General features: G+C 51.5%; 1 protein-coding gene across 3 annotated transcripts in view; it reads left to right on the plus strand.

Moving 5' to 3' along the window:
• The first annotated feature begins 14,450 nt into the window (after window positions 1-14,450).
• LOC147097455 (E3 ubiquitin-protein ligase arih1) overlaps window positions 14,451-20,015 on the plus strand; it is a 75,043-nt gene continuing 69,478 nt past the window's right edge. Inside the window, exon 1 of one of the 3 annotated variants that reach the window (XM_085972450.1) lies at window positions 14,451-14,899. In XM_085972450.1, coding sequence (XP_085828576.1) covers window positions 14,612-14,899 — 288 coding nt within the window. In that variant the 5' untranslated portion in view covers window positions 14,451-14,611. The remainder of the gene's footprint in view (window positions 14,900-20,015) is intronic. The other 2 variants (XM_085972452.1, XM_085972451.1) reach the window with 2 other exon arrangements.

Raw genomic sequence — 20,015 nt, forward strand, 5'->3', positions numbered from 1 at the left:
TCCGAACATCTCTGCTGAGGCCGCGCCCGACGAAACGCTGGGAGAGGAGTTTGACGGACGCGCGGGAGCCCGGGTGGGAGAGCCCGTGGAGCGCGTCGAAGACGCGGCGGCGCCAGGTTTCAGGGACGACCGGCCTGGGTTGGCTGAGTGTGATGTCGCAAGTAACTGCCATGGCTTCGGGCCCGTGCGCGACCTTGGCTAGGCGTAGCCCTGGCAGGCTGGTAGCCGCCGAGAGGAGGTCTGGGTCCGTGAGCTGGGCCGCTGCTAGTTGCGCGTAGTCGACCGCGAGGTGATTCGCGCAGATGGCGGGACGGGAAAGGCAGTCGGCGACAACGTTGTCTCTACCGGAGACGTGCTGGATGTCCGTGGTAAACTCGGACACGGCCGCTAGCTGGCGTTGCTGCCGAGCGGACCAGGGTTCGGTGTGCTTGGCCATCGCGTATGTGAGTGGCTTGTGGTCCACGTACGCGGTGAAGGGGCGGCCTTCCAGGAGGAACCTGAAATGGCGGACCGACAGGTGGAGCGCGAGAAGCTCGCGGTCGAAAGTGGAGTATTTGACCTCCGGGGGGCGCAGTTGGCGGCTGTAGAAGGCAAGTGGCTGCCACACGCCATTAACCCACTGCTCGAACACGGCCCCGACCGCGTGGTTGGAGGCATCAGTGGTGAGCGCGACCCGGGCGTCGGCCCTCGGGTGCGCGAGCAGAGTGGCATCGGCAAGCGCGTTTTTGGTGGCATCGAAGGCGGCTGACGTGTCAGTGGTCCAGGCTACGGCCATCTTGCTGGATTTACCTCGGAGGGAGTCGTATAGGGGCTTCATGAGGGCTGCAGCTCTGGGGATGAACCTGTTGTAGAAGTTCACCATCCCGAGGAACTCCTGGAGGCCCTTGATGGTTGTGGGGCGGGGGAACTGCTGGACGGCCTGCACCTTGTTGGGCAGGGGGACGGCCCCAGCAGGGGTGATGTGGTGACCGAGAAAATCGATCTCGGTTAGGCCGAATTGGCACTTCGCTGGGCTGAGGATGAGCCCGTGTTGGGCTAGGCACCCGAACAGGACGCGAAGGTGTTCGAGGTGTTCCTGTTTGGAGGAGCTGGCCACGAGAATGTCATCTAGATAGACGAATAGGAAGTTCAGGTCCCGCAGGACCGAGTCCATAAGGCGCTGGAAAGCCTGGGCTGCATTCTTGAGGCTGAAGGGCATCCTCAGGAACTCGAACAGGCCGAATGGGGTGATGACGGCCGTTTTGGGGATGTCCGCGGGGTGTACGGGGACTTGGTGGTAACCGCGCACCAGGTCGACTTTGGAAAAGACGGTTCGTCCGGCCAGTCGGGCCGAGAAGTCCTGGATGTGAGGCACCGGGTATCGGTCGGGGGTGGTGGCGTCGTTAAAGCGGCGGTAGTCCCCACAAGGGCGCCAGCCTCCGCCGGGCTTAGGGGCGATGTGGAGGGGCGAGGCCCAGGGGCTGCTGGAGCGGCGGATGATGCCGAGTTGTTCCATGGTGGCGAACTCGGCCCGCGCGATTTCCAGCTTGGCCGGGTTGAGCCTGCGGGCGTGGGCAGAAACTGGAGGGCCGGTGGTGGGGATATAGTGCTCCACCCCGTGTTTGGCGGCTTTGGCCGAAAAGGTCGGGTTGGTGAGGGCGGGAAACTCGGCTAGGACTGCCGAGTAGTCGTCCACGGCCCTGGCGAGGCAGTAGGTCGTCAGGCCGGCCGAACGGTCCGGGGTAAAGGCGCCGGGGATGGTGGCCATAGTGTTGGCGTCGACGAGGCGGTGCCTCGGAATGTCAAGGAGGCCGTGGGCGCGTAGCAAGTCGGCGTCGATGAGTGGGCAGAGGACCTCGGCGGTGAGGAACTCCCAGCGGTAGCGGCGGCCCGCGAGGTCGAGCGTGACCATGCGGGTGCCATATGTGCGGATGTCCGAGCCATTGGCGGCGGCCAGCGTGATACCTCGTGTGCCACGTTGGATTTCGAGGGCGGAGGCGGGGGTGATGCTGTGCTGGGCCCCTGTGTCGCACAGAAATTGGCGGTTGGTTCTGTCGTCAGTGACGTACAGTAGAGGCCCCTTTTGCCCCACGGCCATCGCGGGGGCTGGTGCGGGGGGGGGAATTGAAGGTACACGGTGGCGTGCAGCGTTGGGCCTTAGTGCCAAAACGGGTGTGGTAGTAACAGTGGCCCGGAGTGGTAGAGTTGTTTGTGATCTACATAAATGATTTGGATGAGAATGTAAAAGGTATGATCAGTAAGTTCGCAGATGACACGAAAATTGGTGGGGTGGTAAATTGCGAGGAGGAAAGCCTCAGGCTACAGGACGATATAAACGGGTTGGTCAGATGGGCGGAAAAGTGGCAAATGGAATTTAACCCTGAAAAGTGCGAGGTGATGCATTTTGGATGGACAAATAAGGCAAGGGAATACACAATGAGTGGTAGGACCCTAGGAAGTACAGAGGGTCAGAGGGACCTTGGTGTACATGTACATAGATCCCTGAAGGCAGCGGAACAGGTAGATAAGGTGGTTAAAAAGGCATATGGGATACTTGCCTTCATTAGCCGAGGCATAGAATATAAGAGCAGGGAGGTTATGATGGAGCTGTACAAAACGCTGGTGAGGCCACAGCTGGAGTACTGTGTGCAGTTCTGGTCACCTCACTATAGGAAGGATGTGATTGCTTTGGAGAGGGTGCAGAGAAGATTCACCAGGATGTTACCTGGGATGGAGCGCCTCAGCTATGAAGAAAGACTAAACAGGCTGGGGTTGTTTTCCTTGGAGCAAAGAAGGCTGAGGGGGGACCTGATTGAGGTGTACAAAATGATGAGGGGCATAGATAGGGTAGACAAAGAGGAACTTTTCCCCTTAGTAGGGGGGTCAATAACAAGGGGGCATAGATTCAGGGTAAGGGGCAGGAGATTTAGAGGGGATTTGAGGAGGAACTTTTTCACCCAGAGGGTGGTTGGAATGTGGAACTCAATGCCTAAAAGGGTGGTAGAGGCAGGAACCCTCACAACATTCAAGAAGCATTTGGATGAGCACTTGAAATGCCATTGCATACAAGGCTATGGACCAAATGCTGGAAAATGGGATTAGACTGGACAGGGATGGATGGGCAGCGCAGACACGATGGGCCGAAGGGCCTCTTTCTGTGCTGTAAAACTCTATGACTATGACTAGGGCGGGCGGGCCTGGTGGGCCGGGGAGACCGCGTGGTCGTTGCCGCGAGGTCGGGCGTGACGTCGCGCGCGGACTGTGCAGAGAGCAGCCGGTCGGCCTTTTTTGCTATGTCATTCAGGTCCGTGGAGCCGGACTCCACAATGAGCGGGCGGATGCTGGCGGGAAGCTGCCGAATGAAAAGCGTGCGAAAGAGGGTGCCGGGGGGCTTGTCGTCCGCGAGGGACAGCATGTGGGAAAGCAGGTCTGATGGTGAAGCGTCACCGAGACCGGGGAGGTCAAGGAGTTGGCAGTGGCGCTGGTAAGAGGACGTTTGAAATTTTTTAAGGAGCGCAGCCTTCAGATGTTCGTACTTGCCAGTCTGTGGTGGGTCCTGCAGCGCTGCCCAAACTTTGGGGACGGTAGCGTACGTGAGCGAGGAGACGAGGTAGTCGTACTTCGTGGTGTCGCCTGTGATGCCTTTCAGCCGGAATCTGGACTCGGCTTGAACGAACCAGGCTTCGGCCAAGTTTTCCCAAAAGTCTGGTAATTTAACCGTGACTGCGTTTGTATCCGCCATGCTAGCTTAGGATTCGTCCTGAGCGTCGGGGTCACCAGTGTTGAGATACCGCGGCAAACGTGGGAGTCGAGACCAGAGCTAGTAAAACAGAACAGCTTTTTATTTCAGCCTCATGGCAAAACAGGAACTGGAAGAGCCCGCGCCTGACTTAAATACTCCCCAGACAGGAAGTGCTCCCGGCAGTCTGTCCCTGTGGGAAACAAGTTGCTGGAGGAAAGGGCCCCCGGTTGGGGGTGTCTGCTTAAACTGTCCATACCGCCGTGAGTGGATTGTGTCCAGTGGTGGCGTGTCGCCACACCCCCTTAATATTCAAATAACAATTACATTTTTACATGTACATTAAATAACAAAAGTCCATTTATAGATTGAGTCTTTGGGGCGGCTTCCTGACCCTTTCGGGATAGCGCCTTTCCAGAGGTTCTTGTTCTTGGTGCAGAGGCGATTCTGACCCCTTTTCATCGGGTAGTTCATCGGGTTCCACTGCTACTGGGTCTGACGTAGATGCTACCGTTATGTCGGGTTCATCCCCAGGTACTCGAGACATGCGGTTGACGCGTTCCTGTGACGCTAAGATCTGATCGACGTGGCGTCTCACAATGTTCTCCCCGACATCCACTGTGTACATTAATGGCCCCTGCCTTGTACATATCGTTCCGGGTTGCCACTTCTCTGTTCGATAGTCACGGGCCAAGACTGGTTGCCCTACATTGAAGCTCCTTGTCGGCTTCTCATTGATGTGCTGGAATTGCTTGTCCTCAACATTTCTTCGCACATTTGGTCTGAGCAAGTCCAGACGAGATCTCAACCTTCGGTTAAAGAACATCATGGCCGGGGTCTGGTTGGTAACTGCATGTGTCGCGTTTCGGTAGGCTAATAAGAAATTGTCCATCTTATGCTGTAGTGGAATTTCCTCGTCGCACATGGCCTTTATCGCCTTCTTAAAGGTTTGTACGAACCTCTCAGCCAATCCATTGGTGGCTGGATGATACGGGGCGGATGTGTAATGCCTTACCCCATTCCTTTTCATGAATTTTTGGAACTTGTCGGACACAAACTGTGGTCCATTATCAGAGCAGATCTGCTCTGGCAAACCGTTTCTGGCAAATATGGTCCGTAGGACTGCAATCGTTTTCTCTGTAGTGGTTGAAGACATCTTTATCACCTCAGGCCACTTTGAATGAGCATCCACTGCTATTAAGAACATTGAGTCCATGAATGGACCAGCAAAATCAATGTGCACCCGTTGCCATGGAGAGGAGGGCCACTCCCATGGGTGTAGAGGGGCATGTGGTGGTGCATTTTGGACCTTCTGGCATCCTAAGCAGCTCTTAGTTAGGTCTTCGATTTGTTGATCGATTCCCAGCCACCACACATAAGCCCTAGCAAGGCTTTTCATTTTCACTCCCCCCAGGTGGCCTTCATGTAGCTCATTTAGCACTCTCTCCCTTAACTTGGGTGGAATCACCACTCTGGATCCACACATCACTGTCCCCTGGCATACTGACAGCTGTTCTCTTCTGGATGAGAATGCTGGCAACAGTGAGTCGCCATGGGTTGGCCATCCCCTCACCGTCAATTCATATACCCGTGACAGCGTCGGATCATTGCGGGTCTCCTTCTCTATATCCGCGTTTGTTACTGGCAATCGTTCAATTATCGACGAATAAAATATCTCGATAGGGTCCACTGCTGGTGCTTCCTCCACAGTAGGCAGTGGCAGGCGCGATAGCCCATCAGCGTTCCCATGCTGTTTCGTGCCTTTATATTCTATTTCATATTGATTCGCCCCTAGAAACAGGGACCATCTTTGTAACCGCTGTGCAGTCATTACTGGCACGCCCTTCTTAGGATTAAAGATGGAGACAAGTGGTTGGTGGTCAGTCAGCAAGGTGAACTTCTGCCCATGCAGATAGTGGTTGAATTTTTTTACTCCCCATACTAGGCTGAGGGCCTCCCTGTCAATCTGGGCGTAGTTGCGCTCGGCTGAGGTTAGTGACCGAGACGCAAAGGCTACTGGCCTCTCCAACCCGTCTGGGAATTTGTGCGACAGCACCGCTCCAATGCCGTAGGGTGATGCATCACAAGACAAACGAATTGGTAGTGCTGGGTTGAAATGGGCCAACACCTCTTTTGATGTGATCAATTCTTTACACTTCTGGAAAGCTCATCTACGTTCGTCATCCCACTTCCATGGTACCCCTGTTTGCAGTAGGGTGTTCAGCGGGTGTAATACCATAGACAAATTTGGTAAGAACTTGTGGTAATAGTTTACCAGCCCGAGGAACGACCTCAGTTGTGACACATTTTCCGGTGCTGGAGCCTTGACTACCGCCTCAATCTTGTCAGGGGACTTATGTAACCCCTCTTCATCGATGACGTGGCCGCAGTACGAGATCTGTTTCTGGAAAAACTCGCACTTGTGGCGATTAGCTCGTAGCCCATACTCCTTTAATCTGGTGAGCACCTTCTCCAAGTTAGCGAGGTGATCACTGTCATTTTCGCCCGTGACCAAGATGTCGTCCAAATAACACTGGGTCCCTGGAATCCCTTGCAGGACCTGATCCATCGCCCTTTTCCAGATAGCCGGAGCCGAGGCTACTCCAAACACCAGCCGGTTGTATTGATAGAGACCTTTATGAGTGTTGATCGTAAGGTAATGTTTCGAAGCTTCTTCTACCTCCATTTGCAAGTACGCCTGGGCTAGATCAACTTTGGTGAAGCGTTTACCACCAGATAGCAAGGCGAAAATATCCTCAATTCGTGGAAGCGGATATTGCACCGTGTGAAGGACTGGGTTCACTGTCACCTTAAAATCCCCACAGATGCGGACCTTCTTTGGTTCCCCAGGCGTATTACTCAACGACCTCTTCATTACAGGAACGATGGGTGTAGCCCACTCGCTCCAGTCCACTTTGGACAGTACTCCTGAACGTTCCAACCCTTCCAGCTCTGCTTCAACAGCTGGTCTGATCGCATAAGGCACTGGTCTGGCCTTCAGAAAATTTGGGCTTGCATTGTCCTCTATTTTACTTGTTGCTGTTATTCCTTTTAGTGTTCCTAGTCCCTCTTGGAACACTTCTTTTGCGTCAGTTAGCATTTTTGACAGTCGTCCAGGTGTGACATCGTCATCCTTTTTGGCCTCAACCTTCAGTGCCTATATGGAATGCCAATCTAATTGTATCTTCCGGATCCATTCACGTCCTAGCAGTGGTGGTCCTCCATTTGGCAATACATATATATCCATTTTAGGTATTTCCTGGCCTTTATATGTCACTTTCACCCTTATTTTTCCTTTGGGGTAGACTTTTTGCCCCGTATACGTCTTCAAGACAATCTCTGCAGCTTTCAAGGGTATGTGTGAAAATAGCCGCTTGTAGTCTCTTTGATTTATGACTGTTAGAGCTGACCCTGTGTCCAATTCCATTTCCACTTGGACTCCGTCTATCTTGAGTGTAACCCAGATAGTCTGGTGATCCTCCATTTCGGTTACATTATGTAGTTTCAGACAACCCAGCTCCTTGCTTCCGGAGTCTGTGTCACTTTTCTGTTCGTCTGAACCACTGTCCATCACCTGGTGTACCTTTTTGTACTTCTCCTGTGGGGATTTCTTACTGTTGGTTTTCTTCCCAGACCTGCAGACTCTTGCTATGTGTCCTGCTTTCCCACACTGTCTGCACACTTGGTCCTTGAACCAACAATCTTTCTGGCCATGTGTTGTTCTGCCGCAGCGATAGCACTTCCCTGTTCCATAGGTCATTTCGTTGGTGCCATATTCTTGCGGTCTCCGTTGTATCTCTGCAGCGCCCCTTGCGGCTGCTTCGTGTGATACTGCCATACTGAAAGCTTTGTCCAGCGTAAGGTCCTTTTCTGATAGAAGCCGTTTCTGGGTTCCTTCACTTTGTAGCCCACACACAAACTTGTCCCTTAACGTGTCTGCTAGTCCCGCTCCAAACTGGCAGTATTTCGATAGCTTGCGCAGTTCTGTTAGGTACTCAGCATTGCTTTTGTCTTTGTGTTGGTTCCTTTTATGGAACTTAAATCGTTCTGCTATCAGCAGCGGTGTGGGGTTTAAGTGGTCCTGTAGGATTTCTACTATGCTTTCAAAATTCTTGTTTACCGGCTTCTCTGGGGTTATTAGATTTCGCAGTAACCCATAAGTTTTTGCACCCATGGAATTTAACAGAACCAGTGCTTTATTAGCATCTGGCACTTCATTCGCCCTGCAGTACACCTCAATACGTTCCACATATGTCGCCCAATCTTCGACTTCATTGTCGAACGTAGAGATACTGCCACTCTTCGGCATCCTTGGTTGTGCGTTAACTATCACCAATGGTGCCTCCCGCGCTTCCCCTTCTTCTCCGCTGTCACAAAATGGCGTCTCCCGCGCTTTCCTTCCTTCCCGCGCTCGCCCTTCTTTTCCGCTGCGGCTTCTCTAAATGGCGTCTCCCGTGCTCTCCCTGCTTCTCCGCGGCTCAATGGCGTCTCCCGCGCTCTCCCTGCTTCTCCGCGGCTCAATGACGTCACCCCTTGCTTCGCCCTGCGGACCCTGATCAGCCCGTGATCCCTGGCTGTGCTCTGCGTGTTCTTCTCTTGATATTTGTCGACGCCGCTCAGTCTAGAACCAGGCTGTTTCTTACCCTCTCTCTCTCCGGTTTGCAGTATTTTTCCTCGACGCCGCTCGGTGTTCAACCCCCGGCTGCGCCCTGCGCTCTTCACCCTCTTTCTTACCCCGTCGACGCTGCTTGGCTCTCTCTCTGCCGTCGGTCGGCTCCAGCCGCCGCTGCTCGGGAAGGGTCTGCTCTGGACCTGTCGTCGGTCTCTTACTGCTCGTTGTGGCTGGGGAACCAAGCCCGGCTCTCCACAGCCTCCCCAGCGAAGTTGGATCTCTGCCTGACTGCTGGGCGGTTGCTCGTGGTCGATGCCTGTGTTCCTGGCCTCGACTATTTTTTTTTTTTATGTTGCAGGTAGATTCGAATCGACACTCGTCGCCACTATTAGATCCGTGGTTCAGTGGATAAATAATCACACGGATGCTGTACATTAACAAATAACAGGTCTTTACTGGAGGAGGGTAATCTCTAGACTGGGGTACAGAGGCATGCGCACAGCTTATATACCGGTGTGGTCACTGCCGGTACTACAGTATACAGGAGCTGTAAAAAGTAGTTCTGACTTAAAGGCACGTACACTACACAGATAAGGGCAGCAATGGGGCACAGGAGGACATGAAATTCTTGGGTGAGAGGACACTCAAGGAACTGGGTTTATACTGTGCCATTGAGCTGCAGGAAGAGTCAGCACTCATTTTGAGCTTTCTCTGTGCTACAACAGACAAGCCAGAGGTTCTGCAACAAGACTAGGGGACAGAATGGACAAATACTGGCACTTCTACAATCTATCAACATCCTAAATCAGGCAAGAAGGCAAGCACCTGCTTCATCAGGACACTGTCAATGTCAGTGCTAGTGTGGTGTGTCATTTGGTGAGACCCAGATTCACACTGATGTGGTCAAATTTAGTAATTATGTAATTTGGCTGAAGATGGTTGATGGAATAGCTTGATTCTTCAATCATCACACTGGTGCTTAACCAGCAATGATCCTCCATGTTAATTCAATATATTGCCTATCAGAACTCTACTTAGAACTTTGAAAGCCTTCCTCCAGGGCCATCCAGTTCAACTATGGCTGCGAAGGCCCCAGTCAGTTTACTAAGGATTTAGTCTTGGGCTCCCAGCTGTCAGTATTTCAGTAACACAGTTTTAGTATAATTTATGACTAAAATCATTATATTAATTGACAGAATAATATTTTCCTAGGTTTTACTGTGGCACATATCACTGCTGCAGTGAATTGAATTATTGTTGAGCTGTGGCCATTGCACAAACATACTTGTGATTTTTTAAAAAGTGCTACATGATGCTTTACATATTCTGTCTGACAAAGATAACCAGGCTGCTATGTATATAAATTTTAGAACGCAAGCTGATATTTCATTTACTTGAAGTATTTTTCCAGTTGTTGAAGTAAAAGTTTTTTTTTGCACTTCAGTCTCCAGCATTTACTTCCTCCCCTCGTACAGCAGTTCTTCAATCTCCGTAGCAGTTCACATGTAAACTGTGCTTTTCAATGGGTTAGACGGTCACCCTTCTGGAGCGTTCAGTCACATGTGATGCTCTTTTAGCCTATGGGTACTAATATCATTCATGTTTTCATATAGACACTGTTTTGACTTGGGCCAGTTGCATAAGATTAATTATTTCTTCCATGCCAAAGTTGTCTTTGGATCCATATCCAATAAAGCCATTCAGAATAATGTGGTACAAAAGGGTTTCACTGCACACTAATGTGGATGCAACAGATCAGAATTCATGCGCGGTGACTCCATGTCATTCATACTGAGTGACATACTCTGAAAAATCTTAAAAGAAAACTTCAATCATCTGACTGATTTCTGATGGTGTAGAATAAGGGTTTGGTCCATGTGTGACTTAGAACTCCCATAGAATATGCCCAGTAACTACTCAGTGCAGCGTATAAATAATTGGCTAAATTGATATTTCTAGCCCACTGGCATAAAAGATTTAACATCATATTAATGCAATGTTAGAAATTACAAACCAGCTTTATTACCACCCAAAGGCAACTTAACCCTAGACTACAATTTGCTGCATGACAGTAAGTGGCTGTATAAATTACAGGCAGAAAAGGCACCCGGGCTCCTTTATTACAGAACAAGTAGAATGGCTCTGCGTGTGCTGGGTCCAGGTGTATTGGAATTTGTCTTATTTACACTGCAGGTGGATTTCAGAGCATTGATGGCAACACAAAAACAACTTTGTATGTGCAATTGTTTAGAAGTCACAATTGCGACTTTCATTGCATGGCCATGGATCTTTTCCGCTAGCTGGAGAACATAAGAACATAAGAAATAGGAGCAGGAGTAGGCCAATCGGCCCCTCGAGCCTGCTCCGCCATTCAATAAGATCATGGTTGATCTGATCCTAACCGCCAATCTACTATCACAGAACCATCTCCTGAATCTAACAGAATTAGACACACGAAATAGGAGCAGGATCAGGCTACACGGCCCCTGGGCCCGCTCCGCTACCCACAGGGCCATGTCCGATCCGAACCTAGACTCATGTCCAAATTCCTGCCCGCTCCCCGTAACCCTTAATTCCCTTTACTTCTAGGAAACTGTCTATTTCTGTTTTAAATTTATGTAATGATGTAGCTTCTACAGCTTTTTGGGGCAGCATATTTCCATGGACCTACCACCCTCTGAGTGAAGTAGTTCCTCCTCATCTCAGTTTTGAAAGAGCAGCCCCTTATTCTAAGACTATGCCCCCTAGTTCTAGTTTCACCCATCATCGGGAACATCCTCCCCGCATCCACCCGATCCAACCCCTTCACAATCTTATGTTTCAATAAGATCGCCTCTCATTCTTCTGAACTCCAATGAGTAGAGTCCCAATCTACTCAACCTCTCCTCATATGTCCATCCCCTCATCCCCGGGATTAACCGAGTGAACCTTCTTTGTACTGACTCGAGAGCAAGTATGTCTTTTCTTAAGTATGGACACCAAAACTGTACGCAGTATTCCAGGTGCGGTCTCACCAATACCTTGTACAACTGAAGCAATACCTCCCTATTTTTATATTCTATCCCCCTAGCAATGAAAGCCAACATTCCATTGGCCTTCTTAATCACTTGCTGCACCTGCATACTAACCTTTTGAGTTTCGTGCACCAGGACCCCCAGATCCCTTTGTACTTCAGTACTTTCCAGTTTCTTGCCATTAAGATAATAACTTGCTCTACGATAATAACTTGCTGCACGAGACTGCAATGTGATGTCCTGTACGGGCAGGATGAGCGCTAAGACCACCTGAGGCTAGAAAACTTGTTTTGTCCTCCCAGCAACTGAAATGTTCTCATTTCTGTCCTTTTCTCTTCAAAGTACTGATTTTTACTGGGGCACTCGCCCAAATGACCATTCTTTATGGTGAGCTGAGACAGTAAATGTCAGCAAGCTTTTGAACTCAGTGGGGCCATCCCAGCAGAGTCCAGTCTTGTCCTCTTTCCTCACCACACATGAATACTTCCAGCAGAGGCAGCACGGTGGCATAGTGGTTAGCACTGTTGCCTCACAGCGCCAGGGACCCGGGTTCGAATCCGGCCTCGGGTGACTGTCTGTGTGGAGTTTGCACATTCTCCCCGTGTTTGCGTGGGTTTTCTCCGGGTGCTCCGGTTTCCTCCCACAGTCCAAAGATGTGCGGGTTAGGTTGATTGGCTATGATAAAAATTGACCCTTAGTGTTAGGGGGATTAAATACGTGGGGTTACGGGGATAGGGTGGGGTAGGAGTTACGGGGATCGAGTGGGATATGTGTCGGTGCAGGCTCGATGGGCCGAAATGGCCTCTATCTGCACTGTGGGGTTTCTGTGATTCTGTGAGGCCATTGGATGGTGAGTTTTCTTGCCTCTCTGAAGCTCAAGGGCACAGAAGCCCAACGTAACAGGATTACTGCCACCCTGGCTGAGAGCAGCTAATTCAGAGAGCAGCAATAGATTCTGGAATCTTCCTGGCCAGTCTGGATCAGCACTCCACCCCACTAAGATATTGGAGCTTCAACTTTTCTGTTCCTGTAACAACTTTTTTTATTGAAAATTGTATGAAACTTGAATAAAAGAAAAAGAAACTTGCAGTGAGATAGTACCTTTCACAACCTGCAGACGTCCCAAAGGGCTTCACAGCCAATGAAGTCCTTTTGAAGTGCAGTCACTGTCGCAATATGAAAAGTATGTTGCTATTGCGTTAATAACCTCCTGTATACAAGGTGTTGTCTGTATTAGCAGTATAATCTCCACAGGATCTTGAAGGGACCTCATGTAAAAACAGGGCTGCTGTGATTCACAACCATAGGAAGTGGTGTGGAACTTACAGAAGTAATGCCCATATTCTGAGCAATCAAACAGCATACACCTGCTTAACATAAACCCCCTCAAACATTGCTCCTCAGGATATCCTCGATACTTTATCCAGGCCCTCTAAATCTTAATTTAAACCTCTTCACGTACTGCTCCTTAGATAAGCCAAATCCTCCATGCTCAGACCTATTGCACCTTACTCCAGCAAGGCGGATGTTTGCAGCAAGCCCAGTCAAAGCCATTTTCCAAAATGGAAAGATAAGTGGCGATTCTGTGGAGTATGCAAGCCTGGTTTGATTGAGTAGAAGCCTGTAGTTGTGTTGGAAAATGTGTTCTGCCCACATTTGAATGGACACATCCCATTCAGTGGCAAAAATTGGTGGCTTTGGAGACTGTGTGGAAAACAGTTTCTGCTTATGTAAACATAGGGTGGAATTTCTTTTCCCATCAAAAATTTTAATCTTCTAGCTGGTAGAATTAAAGTGAAAATTTACCAAAAGCTGGAAATTAAGTGCGAGAGTGGCAGAACTGTAAGTGTGCTGAAATGAGAAACTGTAAGTACCATGGCTGAGATATACTGAGTACAAAACTGTGAGAGACTGAGTGCGAAGATAGGAAATGTGCGTGTAAAGCAGAGTATCAGCAGGAACGCGTGTGACAGTGAGTATATCAGAGAATGAGAACGAGTATAAAACAGACCGAAAGTGTACAAAGAGTTAAAGAGATGTGGAGGCAGTAAATCAGTGAGACAGAGTATGGGCGAGAGAAAGTGAGAGTCAGTGTGCCACTGGAAGATGTTGAGTGTTCCAGAACTTCAGAAAGATGGAAATGCAGTAGTTCCAAGAAGCTCAGTTTCCTCTTTCATGCCAAACAACTCATTTCCCCATAACAACTTATAATTTGAGAAAGTCCATGTCTTTCCCCATTTGTTTCCAGTTCATTGTGTTTCTCTCCTTTTCTTTCTTGTCCCTCACTTTTCCTCTTTCTCCCGTTACTCTTGTCCCCTTTCTTACCTCTTTCTTTCTCCCTTTGTGCTTCCCCCAGTTTTGGAGCCAGTGCTTGGGGAAGGTGAGGGAGTCGCAGTGACCTCTCCATCAGCCAGGAACAAGCAGCATTGGGACACTGGGCAGTGTTTGTTGGGGGACTGCCTCGCCCACCCTGGCTGGCAGATACTCACTGCTGCAGTCCCAGTGTCAGAGCCTGGCTGTAGGTGTGAACAAGGCGGGCGCATCGCGGAGGGTGGCAGTGAATGAGAAAGTGGAAAGGCGACAGTGAGAAATACCAGAGGCTGCGTGAGGGAGCTTGCAGACAAGAGAGGAAAAACAGAGACAGACTCGCATTTCACCACCTCAGGACGTCCCGAAGCGCTTCACAGCCAAATGCAGCACTTTTTGAAGGGTAGTCACTGTTGTAATATAGGAAGCGAACGAATGTGTGGTAAATGTTAAAAAAAAAACGGAGTATTTAAAATAAAAGTATGAGGTAACTTAATGTTTAACACCCTAGAGAGACAGTGAGTGTGAGAGGGCGCGCGGCGGGCTTGGGCGGGAGGGGAGCGTGCGCGCACTCGCGGCGGGCGGGGAGGGGCGCGCGCGCGCACGCGGCGGGCGGGGGCCGGAAGGGGAGCGTGCGCGCACTCGCAGCGGGCGAGGGCACGGGAGGGGGGCGTGCGCGCACACACGCGCGCGCGGCCGGGGGTGGGGCGCGAAAGCTGCGAACCGACGAGCGAGCGGGCGGCTGACGTCACAGAGGGGCACTGTGGTGTAGCGGAAGCGGTGCGTTTGCGGGGCGGAAGTGACGGGTGGGGCGGCGGGCGCAGGCGCGGTGGGGAGACGGAGGGAGCGCGGCCCAGTCCCTTTGTTGCGGTAGCGCTGCCGGGGGAGGAGAGCCGGAGCCGGAGCCTGAGGCAGGGACACCACCACCCCCCCCCATCCCCCACACCGCCGGCGCCAAGCATGGACTCGGACGAGGGCTACATGTACGACGAGGATGAGTACAGCGAGGAGAGCGAGCCCGAGGATAACTTCGAGATCGGCGAGGTGGAGATGCAGGAACCCGGCCTGGAGCCCGGGCAGGACGGTGACGGCGGCGGCGGCGGAGGCGGCGGCCTGGGAGGCCTAGGTGGGCTGGGCGGCCTGGGCGCCGAGCAGGAGGAGGAGGATTACCGCTACGAGGTGCTGAGCGCCGAGCAGATCGTCCAGCACATGGTGGAGTGCATCCGCGAGGTCAACGAGGTCATCGAGGTAAAGCCGGAGCCGGCCGGGGCGCCGCAGGAAAGCCCGCTGAAAGCCCGAGCCCGCAGGCCTCGACTGGGCCAGCGCACAGGGAGCCACCTCTGTAGGGGAGGGAGTGGGAGTCCCGTGTGGGGGCGGTGGGGTGAGCTGGAAAATGTGCTGGGGAGGCAATGCCGGCCGAGAATGGGCGGGAGGCAATGGGAGAGGAGTGAGCCGGGCTGTGGGGGCACAATGAGTGGTTGCTGTTTGTCCTCCCACACTGGCTGCTTCTCTTGGGCTTGGAATCACTGGCCAGCACTGAGCAGGATCCTGGGGTTCACTGGGGGTTTGAGCAGGATCCTGGGGTTCACTGGGGATTTGAGCAGGATCCTGGGGTTCACTGGGGGTTTGAGCAGGATCCTGGAGGTTTGAGCAGGATCCTGGGGTTCACTGGGGGTTTGAGCAGGATTCTGGGGATTTGAGCAGGATCCTAGGGTTCACTGGGGCATTTGAGCAGGATCCTGGGGTTCACTGGGGGTTTGAGCAGGATCCTGGGGTTCACTGGGGATTTGAGCAGGATCCTGGGGGTTTGAGCAAGATCCTTGGGTTCACTGGGGGTTTGAGCAGGATCCTGGGGTTCACTGGGGGTTTGAGCAGGATCCTGGGGTTCACTGGGGGTTTGAGCAGGATCCTGGGGGTTTGAGCAGGATCCTGGGGTTCACTGGGGGTTTGAGCAGGATCCTGGGGTTCACTGGAGGGTTTGAGCAGGATCCTGGGGTTCACTGGGGGTTTGAGCAGGATCCTGGGGTTCACTGGGGGATTTGAGCAGGATCCTGGGGTTCACTGGGGGTTTGAGCAGGATCCTGGGGTTCACTGGGGATTTGAGCAAGATCCTTGGGTTCACTGGGGGTTTGAGCAGGATCCTGGGGTTCACTGGGGGTTTGAGCAGGATCCTGGGGTTCACTGGGGGATTTGAGCAGGATCCTGGGGTTCACTGGGGGTTTGAGCAGGATCCTGGGGTTCACTGGGGATTTGAGCAGGATCCTGGGGGTTTGAGCAAGATCCTTGGGTTCACTGGGGGTTTGAGCAGGATCCTGGGGTTCACTGGGGGTTTGAGCAGGATCCTGGGGGTTTGAGCAGGATCCTGGGGTTCACTGGAGGGTTTGAGCAGGATCCTGGGGTTCACTGGGGGTTTGAGCAGGATCCTGGGGTTCACTGGGGATTTGAGCAGGATCCTGGGGGTTTGAGCAGGATCCTGGGGTTCACTGGAGGGTTTGAGCAGGATCCTGGGGTTCACTGGGGGTTTGAGCAGGATCCTGGGGTTCACTGGGGATTTGAGCAGGATCCTGGGGTTCACTGGGGATTTGAGCAGGATCCTGGGGTTCACTGGGGATTTGAGCAGGATCCTGGGGGTTTGAGCAGGATCCTGGGGTTCACTGGAGGGTTTGTGCAGGATTCTGGGCTTCACTGGGGGTTTGAGCAGGATTTTGGGGTTCACTGGGGGGGGGTTTGAGCAGGATCCTGGGGTTCACTGGGGGGTTTGAGCAGGATCCTGAGGTTCACTGGGGGGTTTGAGCAGGATCCTGAGGTTCACTGGGGGTTTGAGCAGGATCTTGGGGATTTGAGCAGGATCCTGGGGTTCACTGGGGATTTGAGCAGGATCCTGGGGTTCACTGGGGGTTTGAGCAGGATCCTGGGGATTTGAGCAGGATCCTGGAGGTTTGAGCAGGATCCTGGGGTTCACTGGGGGTTTGAGCAGGATTCTGGGGATTTGAGCAGGATCCTAGGGTTCACTGGGGGGTTTGAGCAGGATCCTGAGGTTCACTGGGGGTTTGAGCAGGATCTTGGGGATTTGAGCAGGATCCTGGGGTTCACTGGGGATTTGAGCAGGATCCTGGGGTTCACTGGGGGTTTGAGCAGGATCCTGGGGGTTTGAGCAGGATCCTGGGGTTCACTGGGGGTTTGTGCAGGATCCTGGGGGTTTGAGCAGGATCCTGGGGTTCACTGGGGGTTTGTGCAGGATCCTGGGGGTTTGAGCAGGATCCTGGGGTTCACTGGGGCTTTGAGCAGGATCCTGGGGTTCACTGGAGTGTTTGAGCAGGATCCTGGGGTTCACTGGGGGTTTGAGCAGGATCCTGGGGTTCACTGGGGATTTGAGCAGGATCCTGGGGGTTTGAGCAGGATCCTGGGGTTCACTGGAGGGTTTGTGCAGGATTCTGGGCTTCACTGGGGGTTTGAGCAGGATTTTGGGGTTCATTGGGGGGGGGGTTTGAGCAGGATCCTGGGGTTCACTGGGGGGGTTTGAGCAGGATCCTGAGGTTCACTGGGGGTTTGAGCAGGATCCTGGGGTTCACTGGGGATTTGAGCAGGATCCTGGGGTTCACTGGGGGTTTGAGCAGGATCCTGGGGTTCACTGGGGGTTTGAGCAGGATCCTGGGGTTCACTGGGGATTTGAGCAGGATCCTGGGGGTTTGAGCCGGATCCTGGGGTTCACTGGGGATTTGAGCAGGATCCTGGGGGTTTGAGCAGGATCCTGGGGTTCACTGGAGGGTTTGTGCAGGATTCTGGGCTTCACTGGGGGTTTGAGCAGGATTTTGGGGTTCATTGGGGGGGGGGTTTGAGCAGGATCCTGGGGTTCACTGGGGGGGTTTGAGCAGGATCCTGAGGTTCACTGGGGGTTTGAGCAGGATCCTGGGGTTCACTGGGGATTTGAGCAGGATCCTGGGGTTCACTGGGGGTTTGAGCAGGATCCTGGGGTTCACTGGGGATTTGAGCAGGATCCTGGGGTTCACTGGGGGTTTGAGCAGGATCCTGGGGTTCACTGGGGATTTGAGCAGGATCCTGGGGTTCACTGCGGATTTGAGCAGGATCCTGTGGGTTTGAGCAGGATCCTGGGGTTCACTGGAGGGTTTGAGCAGGATCCTGGGGTTCACTGCGGATTTGAGCAGGATCCTGGGGGTTTGAGCAGGATCCTGGGGTTCACTGGAGGGTTTGAGCAGGATTCTAGGCTTCACTGGGGGTTTGAGCAGGATTTTGGGGTTCACTGGGGGGGTTTGAGCAGGGTCCTGGGGTTCACTGGGGGGTTTGAGCAGGGTCCTGGGGTTCATTGGGGGGTTTGAGCAGGATCCTGAGGTTCACTGGGGGGTTTGAGCAGGATCCTGAGGTTCACTGGGGGTTTGAGCAGGATTTTGGGGTTTACTGGGAATTTGAGCAAATGCTGGGAGGGCAATCAATAGTATTTTTTTTACTGGTCAATTTGTACATATCTGATCCTGGCTTTGCCCAATATACTGGTGTGAGTTCTGTGCTCATTGTGGTGTTGGGGAAATGCAAAAGGGGTGCAGCCCCTTCTCGTTTTCAGGCATGTAGACAGAGTCAGTTGTATTTTTTCTCTGTTTAATATTGCTGGTTGGGGAAATTCCCTGAATTGGGGTAGTTTATAATTTATCATCTGAAATTTATAGTTTTTTTTTATGCCTGTGATTTTGATTGCAGTGCAATTCTACTGTACAAGTTGAATTGATCTTTGGATGGCTTAGCTTGAGCTGTTCATTTTGGTAACAACCACACTAACTGCTAATTACTGATGTACCTTGTCTTCTCGCCTATGGTTTTCAACCTTGTTGATGCCCTGCACTGCCCTTGCCACTTCACCTATACTTCTCAATAGAAAAGAAAAGCAAATTGCCCAAGTAGACACAAGAGTATGATGATTGAGTTCCTCTTATAAATGTGGGTGCAACTATTGGGAAAGATGTGATCCCACCACAAGCCAGCATATGGCACTTGGCCTGCGACATTTTGAAATGGATTGGAGCGCAGACTATTGAGCTGGATGTTTGAGTTTTTATGCAGGCATTTGGCGGTAGTTTTGGAAGAGGTTCAGGTGAGGGACCACCTGGAATAGACATTTCTGAGGAGGGTTTAATCTAAGTCTTTCCAAAATTGTTGCATGACAAATGGAGCTTGCTGGTCTCCACACTTAGCTTTTGAACTGCTTGTATCTCTGATCCTTTTAAGCCCGTTTTCCCTAACCTCGCACCTCAACGGGCACGGCCACCGGTTCTGCCAAAAGATCATCGACCTGAAACGTTAACTCTTGCTCGCTCCACAGATGCTGCCTGACCTGCTGAGTATTTCCAACATTTTCTGTTTTTAGTTCCCTTTTTTATTTTATTTAATCCCAACAGTTTTCCACCTATATTAAGTGGTTATATCTGATGAATGGGGAAAATGAGGCAGTGCTCATTTTAAAAGAATGTTTTTTGCTTCACAAAGTGGAGAAGTTCTAGTTTTACTGTTTTAAGTTTGGAACTGTGCTAGATATTCCATGGACCATCGAGCCTACCACAAATGGGCTCATTAAGAATTAATTTTGTGACATGTCATCAAGTGTTGATCATAGTAAAAAGGAATCTGGGAGAGGAAAAAAAGTAAGTCAGAGTAGGAATAAATGAGCAAAGTACTGTGTTTCGTCATATGCAGTAAAAGCTACTCTTTCTGGGACCCAAGCACAAATCTCACCTGGTAAAAGAGTTGGGCTCCATGAAGACCCCATTCTGCAGTTCCCAACACTGAAATTCCACATCACAATAAACAGTCTGTATCATGACCAGCTGAAAACAATCTTTCTGTGAGGTTCTGTTATCTTGTCTAGGAATAGCTGCTATATTTGAATCTTGGGACCTCTGGTCTCAACATATTTCAATTATGGCGGCAGATTCTGATATCTTTGGCCTGTGCCGTGTTTACTGGAGTTGGTAAAGCTCAGTTTACTAGAGATCACAAATGGTTATCTGGTTATGAGAGTGGATATTTTGTGAGCATTCTAATTACTCGAGGAGCACTCGATGGCCAGGCTTCCAGTGTGCCCCCTCCCATTACTGCCCTGTTGATAGATGGGTTCTTTTAGATTCATGTTGTCCGGAGAGAACGGACCAGTTCCAGTACTCAATCTTTGATGACCTGGAGTAGTAGTTGTTGCTCAATGATGTGCTTGGTAACAGACCTTGGATTAAATGCTAGCACTAAAAGGTCACCAACTTTCTAGGATTCGACATGTTGGTTCTGTTAATACCTCGTTTAGCAGAATATCTGTATTGATGTTTGTCACTGGGTTCCAGGAGTGTGAAACTTTAATTTGCTG

Source organism: Somniosus microcephalus, chromosome 32, assembly GCF_052327205.1.
Source record: "Somniosus microcephalus isolate GS21.2 chromosome 32, FLI_Smic_1.0, whole genome shotgun sequence".
Lineage (NCBI taxonomy): Eukaryota > Metazoa > Chordata > Chondrichthyes > Squaliformes > Somniosidae > Somniosus > Somniosus microcephalus.